The sequence below is a fragment of the Glandiceps talaboti genome, chromosome 13 (genome assembly GCF_964340395.1).
Source record: "Glandiceps talaboti chromosome 13, keGlaTala1.1, whole genome shotgun sequence".
Classification (NCBI taxonomy): domain Eukaryota; kingdom Metazoa; phylum Hemichordata; class Enteropneusta; family Spengelidae; genus Glandiceps; species Glandiceps talaboti.
In genome coordinates this window covers 11,222,837-11,232,858 of record NC_135561.1, presented here as the reverse complement: position 1 = coordinate 11,232,858, position 10,022 = coordinate 11,222,837, and the positions used below count along the sequence as shown (strand labels likewise).

Genomic DNA, 10,022 nt, shown 5'->3' with positions numbered 1-10,022 from the left:
CTGGGAGTTAACTAAATGCTCTAGTTTTCAATTGCAATGTTGTCTGTTGATCTCTACATGTATGTACATTTATGATTATGGTGACCTTTACCTACGTAAGGTCAAGCAGTCACGTGATAACAGCCACTCCTCGTGTTGGAAACTACTGACTTCTCTACGACAAAGCTACTTTTGCGAGAATGCAACAAATTATCGAGACCCTGAGTCGTATTTTAAATTTGTGTAAAATCAATTTTCTGTAAAATCGACGCATACCTCTTTCGACCTGTCGGTCGAAGTTTGAAATTATCACGTGATTTCTTTGTTGATGTCGTTCATCACCTTGTCCCTGGAAATATGCCAATGTGCATGCACTCCAGGCTCACACATGCATCACAACGAAACTTGTGCAAAGTACAAAAGAGGGATGAAAGATTTTAAAGCAGTGTGTGTCCAAGTCTTATTTTTGTACTAGATATTAAACTTGACTTACTTCTAAACGTTAGCCTAGGATTTATATAGTTTACTAAGTGAACTACTAGTACTAGTTCACCACAATTGCGCAACTTTCAACAAAGGAATAATTACTAGAAGGTATTACACTTTGGTAAATTCACCCGAAGAGGGTCGACGACCTTTTGAAACGACCTCTCGTGTTAGTACGTGCCTTCGAGCGAAAAATCTAGATGCATTTTACACTTATGTGAACGAAATTCCAATGCGGTATTTATACAACAAATTTGAACTTCAAAGGGACACTCGGGTAAAAAAACATTCTTGCAGACTAATAGTAAGAATGAAATAATAACTTTAATCAATCAATCAATCAATCAATCAATCAATCAATCAATCAATCAATCAATCAATCAATCAATCAATCAATCAATCAATCAATCAATCAATCAAATGAAGTGAATTTTTGGTGTTGTGTAACTCAAGTGGCTGAACATACAATGTGATTGGTGGAGATATGCGTATATAACCTATGACATAACACATGACAATAAGTTTTGACACGTGACTATGTGTTCATCGGTTTGAAATAGTGTGTAACGATCAGTATAATTTCCAAAGTTGACAATTTCACAATAAAAGTGCTAAAACAAGATTGAAGTGTTAAAAAAACAACTATCTCGTACTGAATTCACTTCAGCAAAGAAAAAACACGAAGCGATGTCACTGATCGATTATTACAGGCCATGTCCAGTCTGGACATGATCACCGCCAGTGATTGTGTTGGCGGCCACTTTCAATTTAAATTCATTTATTTGAATTGGAACCTTAGGACCGTGAGGTGCACGTGACCATAAAGCAATGTCTTTACTTAAATTGAAAGATTTAAAGTGAATTTTACTGTTTTAGTAATTGAAAACTTACTCTCTGGTTAATTAAAGGAAACTGCGCAAGTGTAAATTCAATAAATTGCCCACTGTATATTGCGCCCTCTAGTGTTAAATACTAGTGTGGGGGAACAAATTGTTCCATGATGCATTGCTAGCGCTGTAGTGGCTCGACGGAACCGAGATCCAACTTGTAACAGATAGATTCATCTTTCGGAAGTGAGTTTTCATGACGTAACCAACTCATGTGCGTTATTGCGGAAAAATGTTAACTCTAGAATTATTATTTGTCTACATGAGTATAAAATTAAACATCAAGCTTCTTAAAGCTTCCAACAAGTCCTCCACTTGGATCAGCGCTCTTTTTCCCGCCTCCAAGAGTATCTTTTTTCTTGGGGATGCCATATCCGTCATTTTCCGCGAAATATTTGTCCTCCCAGGCCGCCAGCTCTTCCATCCACTTCTTGGTACATTCCGTCACTTCCGGTAAAATACCACCATAGTCGGAGGGTAGGTTTGATGACGCGATGTGCTCATGTAAAGAACCAAAGTCATCACCGTGTAGCACCATCTGAAGGAGACGTCCCAATAAATAAATAAAAGTTATGTAGATTTGTTATTTTGTATTGATAAAAAATGAGAAAATTGATGGAAAGAAAATAATAAAGTGACCTAATAAAAAAATTTAGTCGAAAAGATTAATCGTTCATCGAATGAATGTTACTTTGCTATAAATGCGTAGTTTTACTTTCATTGTCTTCGACTACAATATAACAACTAAAATTGGATAACTAGTATCCATGACAACACTTACCCTGCTGTTCATCTTTTCGCTTGTAAATTGTTGCCAAACCTTCATCGCAGTGTTAAAGATTGCGGGTGTATTCAAGAAATGGGTTTGTTTACTTCTTAACGGCATAGCATTCTGTTGATAAACAACAACAAAGAAGTTATCGTCATCTCTTGTTAGGTTGTCATACAGCACTGGTTTCTTCTGTTGATTCTAAATGGTCTAATAAGTCCACGCAGTTTGTTAAGAATGTAAGTAAAATAAATTATACCATGTACCAGCCATTTAGAACAAAAAATATGGAATATATAAGCTGGTCGTTCTACGTCACGACAACACTCGTCTATGTCATGACAACGCGTGTCTACGTCACTGGTTTCTTCTGTTGATTCTAATGGTCTTGTAAGTCCAAACAGTTTGTTAAGAATGTAAGTAACAGTGTTTCCAAAATTGATAAGGAGTTAAACCTGTATAACAGTAAAATGAAGTGCCTAGAAATCATTAAACCATCAATTCTCTGGCTCTCTAGATATAAACTCCCGACTCATTTCTCTCGTAGAGGGCGTATCAAACCCCCTAGCTCAGGCTACACAGAAAACTGTCCAATTTTGCAATATTTACTCCGTGTGACAGTGCCTCTAAATATGAATGGAATTTTTGTTTGCGAAAAATTGTTTCTGGTGACTTCTTCGAGGTTTTTATGAAGTTTTTATATACAATTTTAACTGGTGCCCTAGCCTTTGCCTAGGCTTATACATAGACATCTTTCTCCAACTGTCCATGGCTTATAAAATGAATCAAAATCCCAAACATACAATGACAACAATATCGTTGTTGTTTTGCCACTTTCGCTTCACATGTTAATATCACTGGGATCGAAATATGATACTTGTATCTGATACACATGGCTGTCAATTAATATAGTGTCGTCTGCTGGGTAGGTAATTATCAAAATGGCGGTACCGGTCATACAACCAGACGTCGTGGGAAGTCTGAAGACAAAATCTTGAAACATGTTTGCATTTTTATAATCTAATAACCACCTGTAAGATTGCCAACTGGAGTTAAGCCATGGCGGGCCGGGTCCAGCATATACGGCTTGTTTCGACGTATGTGATTTACATTTTAATTATCAACCCACCTGTAGAATTGCAGTTTGGAGTTTAGCCATGCTTGGCCCAGCATGTATCGCCTGTTTCATCGAGTAGTCTGCAAAGTCTCCGATGAAGACCATTCCATGTATTTGAGTTTCTTCACATTCTAGCATTTTCTCTAGCGTCAGGACATTGGCTCGAAATAATTCTTTCGAGTCACAAACATCGGGATTCCATTTACCTAATATGTAAATGAGATGACACAGGAATTAATGACGTCACATCTTGAATAAAACGTCACTGCTAACGACGTCGATGTCGAAATCTGCTATCCATGATCTCTTCGTTGTTTTAATTTAGTGCTGCCTGTTTTGTCTTTTCTTTAGATACGTTTTTTGTCCGCTTCATAACAAATGCAAGCTTAAAAGCTGTCGTGAGTCGAGTGTCAAAATAAGTCCTTGAACTCGTCATTAAATATGTCATACTTCGGGTTTTTATCTGCGAAATCTATCGATAAGATTCTACGTATTGAAATAATACACAATACAATTTGAATTATCAAACTACCAAACAGTTCATCCCAACACCGGTACCGTTCAATTGTCTATAGCAAATCATAGATATCGTGTAAAATTTCCGCCGTTTCTATTTTATGCCACCTATTAAACAAAAGTTTATTGTTTTCTGTAACTTTTTGGCACAGCGTTACGTGATTTTGAACTTAAAACATGAATATACTCCCGATATATCCAGCAATATCAAAATGTGGTTAAAAAGTGGACAAATTTGGAAAATGTTGACAAAAATGTTTTAGAAAAATAACAATTTTATATAAAGACAGAGATGAAGATTCCATTGTAGTATTTCATAAATGTCTGATATTGAAGGATCAAAGGTCATTTTCGGCATATTGTCTGTTTGTATGAATTGTAAACGTGACTGTCCATTTGCCTGACTTTCTGTCTGTCTGTCTGTCTGTCTGTCTGTCTGTCTGTCTGTCTGTCTGTCTGTTTCTCTCTCTGTCTCTCTGACTTTACGTTCGACTATGTATCAGACAATGCCTGGGTGTTCCTGGTCAATCGACCGCTGGTTTGCCCTTTTTGTGAACCCATCTAATCTGGCGGATTACCTGGTCTGAAGAGTCCAATACGTCTTCCTTGTTTATCTGTGCCAGGAAGAACTCCATCCATTCCAGCTTCCCAGACATGTTTGAGTCTTGCAACGCTTAGATCATCGAATACTTCAGGGTATTCATGACGAATATCGTAATATTTCTCCAAATTTTTAAATGCTCTATCGACGTCAAATTTTCTAGCCCGTAGGAACCTCAACAGAAACGCGTCATCAGTGCGGAATTTAATGTCTGGACGTGACTTGGTTTTCTCGCGAAGTGCCTGTATATGTTTTTGACGTGTATCTGCCCTCTCGTTCAGCTCTACTTCAGCTTTCTTCTGTAATTCTTTGCTGAGAGTGCACACGTAAGGTTTGGAGCTCTTCGTCGACATCTTGGGCTGTATTTGGGGTCAATGTAATAGTGTCATGTATTTTACACTGGTGCAAATTAATGATTAACAAATGATAACGGCGATTCTTTGACATCTACATAGATATCCTATCTAGCTGAATAATTAATAAACAACAATGTCAAAGCCAACAATAGAGATACCTAGAATACAGAATGTGTGTGTTGTGTGTGTGTGTGTGTGTGTGTGTGTGTGTGCGTGCGCACGCGCGTGTATGTGTATGTGTATGTGTGTGTGTATGTGCACAGGCACTCGAATCAATGTGTATGATTTAAAAAAAAATATGTATGTAAGTCTTATTTACATACATATTTTTTTTTAAATCATACACATTGATTCGAGTGCCTGTGTGTATGTGTATGTGTATGTGTATATGTGTATGTAGAATTTTTGAAAACCATTTCAGTTGAGTGCAGACCATCGAGTTTTCACTTGATTTTGTAATTATACATATACACATAATATATATATATATATATATATATATATATATATATATATATATATATATATATATATATATATATACACATGTATATATATATATATATATATATATATATATATATATATATATATATATATATATATATATATATATACATAATCGACTGTCTATCCATATTAGAGAATATCAGAGGGATATTCGGATAATGAATAGAGACAGGAACATAAATCGACTAGTATTAAGAAAAAAAAGAATTTTGTAGTCTTGACAAAGCACATAATATCACGAATATGGTAGAAATGTTGTTTTAATTTATTCCTAACTTACTAGTTGTAATATAATCACAGGCCACAAGACACTGTGGTCTTATCTTATCAATTCAAGGTTATCTATTAACGTCTAGTGCTATCTGTGGTATAGAATCTCTCTAAGAGAGGGTTAGATACCATTGGTAACATCTTGACTAACGTATCACATACAAGTAATCTTTCAAGGCTTTATGGCGTAACTTTTTTTTTTAGAACTGGTATTTTCTCTGATAATGTTTGATAAAGACTAAGATTTGTTGTTGTTTGTGTATCACTCATTAATAGAAGAGCGCCAACAACGACGAATCTTTGTCCATGTTTGATGTGATTATAGTAATAACTGAGTTTGTTGTTGCTGCTGCTGCTGCTGCTGCTGCTGTTGTTGTTGTTGTTGTTGTTGTTGTTGTTGTTGTTGTTGTTGTTGTTGTTGTGTTGTTAATTATTTCATACAATATTGTAAGCTTACACACGCCAAGATTCAGATTGAGATCAAGAAGAAATTCAACCAGCCCACCAATTCTTAGACTGGTCAGTTCTGTTGCGCGGCGTTAGGTTTGATGATTAAAATGTGACGAGAAAAGGACAACCGTCCATACGCAATAGTCTTTCCATCTGTTCTTATTTTGGCAATGTACTGATTTGAACGTGTTTAATAGCACGACTGCCTAGGGATCAAACCGTGTCAACAGCCCACGAAATTCATGTAATGGTTTACAAACTAATAGTGCGCCTTTTACAATATTACGTTTTGCTTAAGCAATTAAGCTAGTGTGCACTATACCATCAATGACTAGCTAGTGATTGGGTAATTCAGCCAATCGGAATAACTGAACTTTGTATATGTTTATCTCACGTTAGGTGTAATCTTTTAATGAAACTAGATGGTTTCCGACGCTACTAAAATACAACAGAAACTGTCTTCTCTGCCAGTGAGGGCGTCATTCATTGTAATGATTTGCATAAACTTACACGCCATGAGGGCGTCATCCATTGAAAACGCTATAAAATTCACATCATCACTATACTATTGCAAGATTGTGACGTATCCAATTATATGTAGTAAAATCCAAACAATTACAACAACTGGCACACTCCAAAAGTGTACTTCCCACGGCAAGGGTTTGCTATGTTCTTTGGTTTGCAATCTCTCACAAAATTATCATACAGCTCAAACAAAACAAACACAAAGCGAGACTCTTGTTCTTATAACTCCTTAATATTTATTCCACATACATGTACATTTCTATTTACATCTTTACATCTGATTGCTGGCTATTACATCAGTTGCTCATCACCAAGTTAGCTGTTCCATACATTGTTTGTCACCAAGCAAGCAGCCACAAAATACTTTGACAACCAATAATAACTGATAAAACAAACTCTCAACTTACATGTACCATGAAACAAACCAAAAGTAACCCCCCAAAAATGATAACAGGCTTGCAACTCAAATATGGATAAATAAAAGTCAAGAAAATTATGTTGCAATGTTGATCTGTACAAAGCAGGTTTAAATTTTATAAGGCTAATAATGATTCACAAGAATGCAAATACTAACTAAAAGAAGCCATATTAAGGGATGATGTATTTGCACCTTCTGTAGTACACAACATATTCCCGCCAAAAAATTATTGCACAAAATTCTTGTTCCTTGGTACATTTTGGCAAATATCGACTTAAATTTAGCCTAGAATCACAGAAATAATATTTATATATCAATTGATAATACTGTGACATTTGTTTACTTTTTCCATCAAAATTATTTCCCCCCAAAATTGTTTGTTTTTTTGGGTTTTTTTTGTAACTTTTGTGTTCATTATAACCTTATTTTTGTTTGGGATCACACAAAATATATTTTCAAATGAATTTACAACAAAATTGAGTTATTTTCCCGCCAAAATTATTCGACTGCAATTTTTTGTTTTCTGCAACTTTTTTGTACACTACAATTTTATTTAGATCTGATACTCTCCAACCAAAATTTTTTGATCTGTGTTTCCAGAATCTTTTTGCAAATTAATTTTAGACCAATATCGTAGATTTAATATTTACTTAAGCATTCATAACAGAAACTGGTTCAAAAGTGGAAAGTTTCACCAATCATTTTCACAAAATGAATTCCAGAAATGGTTCACACATTTGGCATTCAAGGAACAATATGGCTGCACCAACACACATATTGGACTTGTAACTCCATATGAATAAATTAATTAGTTTGGCATTGTGGCACCATAAGTCAACATCTTTCTCTTATCACATTTACTGACCGTAACTTGCAATGTTATGCAACTTATGGCGTATGTTGTGCATTCATTGTCGGTAAGTATGCTAGTGCAAAACTGGAAATAACATGTTTGTTCAGTACTTGCATTACACTACCTCGTAGCTCACTTTCATAACATGTACGACGAGCCAAGTTGAACAAAAAATATGAGATGTATACTCTGGTCATTCGTCATCACGTCTACGTGCATCTATGTCACGACAACGCGTGTCTACATCACTGATTCTGAAGTGTTCAAAATATGAGTCAAAATATTCAAAATTGTCATTACGTTCCCTGATTTTTCTTTGATACTAGTAACGCTGGTATAATTATTTTATTCTCCAATATTTTTCTTCATTCAGCCGGAAAATACTCGTGACCTAAGTGTTGTCACTACTCGTTTAGCGAATCGTAGTAACAAAGGCCCCTTAGGTCATCCATATTTTCCTAGGCTGAATTTAGGAAAATACTGGGGAATAAAATGTAAATATTGTAAAGTTGTAATTTCAGAGCAATATTGTTGTATGAAAAGGGTAGTTGAAAACAATTTCTCTTTTGCTCTCTTGTGATTGGCTACCATATTATGAATAGCAAGGGAGGAAATGTACAGTAAAGACATAATATTCAACGTTCACTTTTCTTAAACTGCTCCGTGGAAATTAACACTTAAACCTTTTCACTTTAACCAGTAATAACTAGATTATCTTTTCCAAACAATTTTCAGTAAAACTCTAATGAACAAACAGGTGCAGATTACAATCCATCAAAAAGAAGAACAAAGAAATCTTTCCTTCCAACAGCAACAAAATGAATGTTTTTCAACTTAATAACGACAAATGCAGCAAATATAAACACTTCTTTTGCATAAATTTGACGTTTGAACCATTAAAATACAGTAGGATGATGTGGAATTAAGATATTTTTTTTCAGAGTCTGCCAAGACAACAACCAGGCAAATAAGGTTCTTGAATAAAGAATAAAAAAAACTAACTATTCCTCAAAATTTCACCTGTGAATTGCTGTTAATGTATGTGACCTCTTATGATATATTTTGATGAATAAATTAAAATAATCCTCTCCTTTGCTTTTCATGACTAATTTGAAATTTGCATAATTCTTGGTACCTGTAATAGTATTTTACCTCTAACTTAGGGGGTCAAAATAGAACAAGAAGGATGACTCACTCTCAAGAGCACCTCTAGCCATGTATGTATACCGTGTGAAGTGAAAGTCATGGTGTCAATGGAAGTCATCGTGTCCACCAAGTCATTATGTCTATGACACACCATAGTAAGTGGTAAAATTCATCTCAGGTAACAAAAATTGATAAAACAAAACTTTAACATATCAACACATCTCTGGTTCCTTTTCTGAGTTACAATTCATCCTCCTATGCAATAAATTACAATCTCTATAATTCAACTGAGTGGCAAAGTTGTATGTACAGTTGCAAAAAACTTCAAATACATGAAATAAATAAATATACTCATTTCAACCAAACCCTGTAAACTGTACGCAGCAAAAATAACCAAATATCCGATAAAATAATTATCGATAAATTGAGATTTCAATTATGAGCTGTCACTTCAAAAATATCAATCCAATATTTTCATATTTATTGATTGTTTATATTTGTCTAGACAAATTCCCTCAAGATAAATAAATTTTAATTTGAAATCAAATTGCTCCTTTGATACTGAGCTTTTTACATCTACATGTAAAACATACCACAAACAAACAAAGAAATAAATAAGCAAGCAAACAAACAAACAAACAAACAAACATCGGCATGTATTCAGAATAAGCCAGTGATAGTTGATATTTCAGTTGTATGGGTCAGAGGTGGAATCTGATCTTTGTTGATATCACCCCTCATTTCCATGGTGATGATTCAATGACATCACCCCTCATTTCCATGGTGACAATTCAATGACATCACTCCCATTTCCATGGTGAAAATTCAATGACATCACTTCCAAGTCTCTAAGCTATGCTGTCAAGCCAGTATGTAAAGTCAGATGGCCAAGTCTCTGGGCTATACTGTCAAGCCAGTATGTCAAGTCAGATAGCCAAGTCTCTAGGCTATACTGTCAAGCCAGTATGTCAAGTCAGATAGCCAAGTATCTGTGCTATACTGTCAAGTCAGTATGTCAAGTCAGATAGCCAAGTCTCTAGGCTATATTGTCAACCCAGTATGTTGGGTCAAATAGCCAAGTCTCTGGGCTATACCATCAAGCCAAATAGTCAAGTATCTGGGATACTGCCAGAGTGGAC

The 10,022-nt window shown here is 35.2% G+C and overlaps 1 protein-coding gene across 1 annotated transcript; it reads right to left on the bottom strand.

Moving 5' to 3' along the window:
* Positions 1–1,626: 1,626 nt before the first annotated feature.
* LOC144444139 (alpha-tocopherol transfer protein-like) lies at positions 1,627–4,708 on the bottom strand. Its single transcript, XM_078133538.1, has 4 exons — positions 4,333–4,708; positions 3,251–3,444; positions 2,134–2,244; positions 1,627–1,890 (listed from the first exon to the last, which is right to left on the bottom strand). The coding sequence occupies exons 1-4, from the start codon at positions 4,706–4,708 to the stop codon at positions 1,627–1,629; spliced, it is 945 nt and encodes a 314-aa protein (XP_077989664.1).
* Between the last annotated feature and the right edge of the window lie 5,314 nt (positions 4,709–10,022).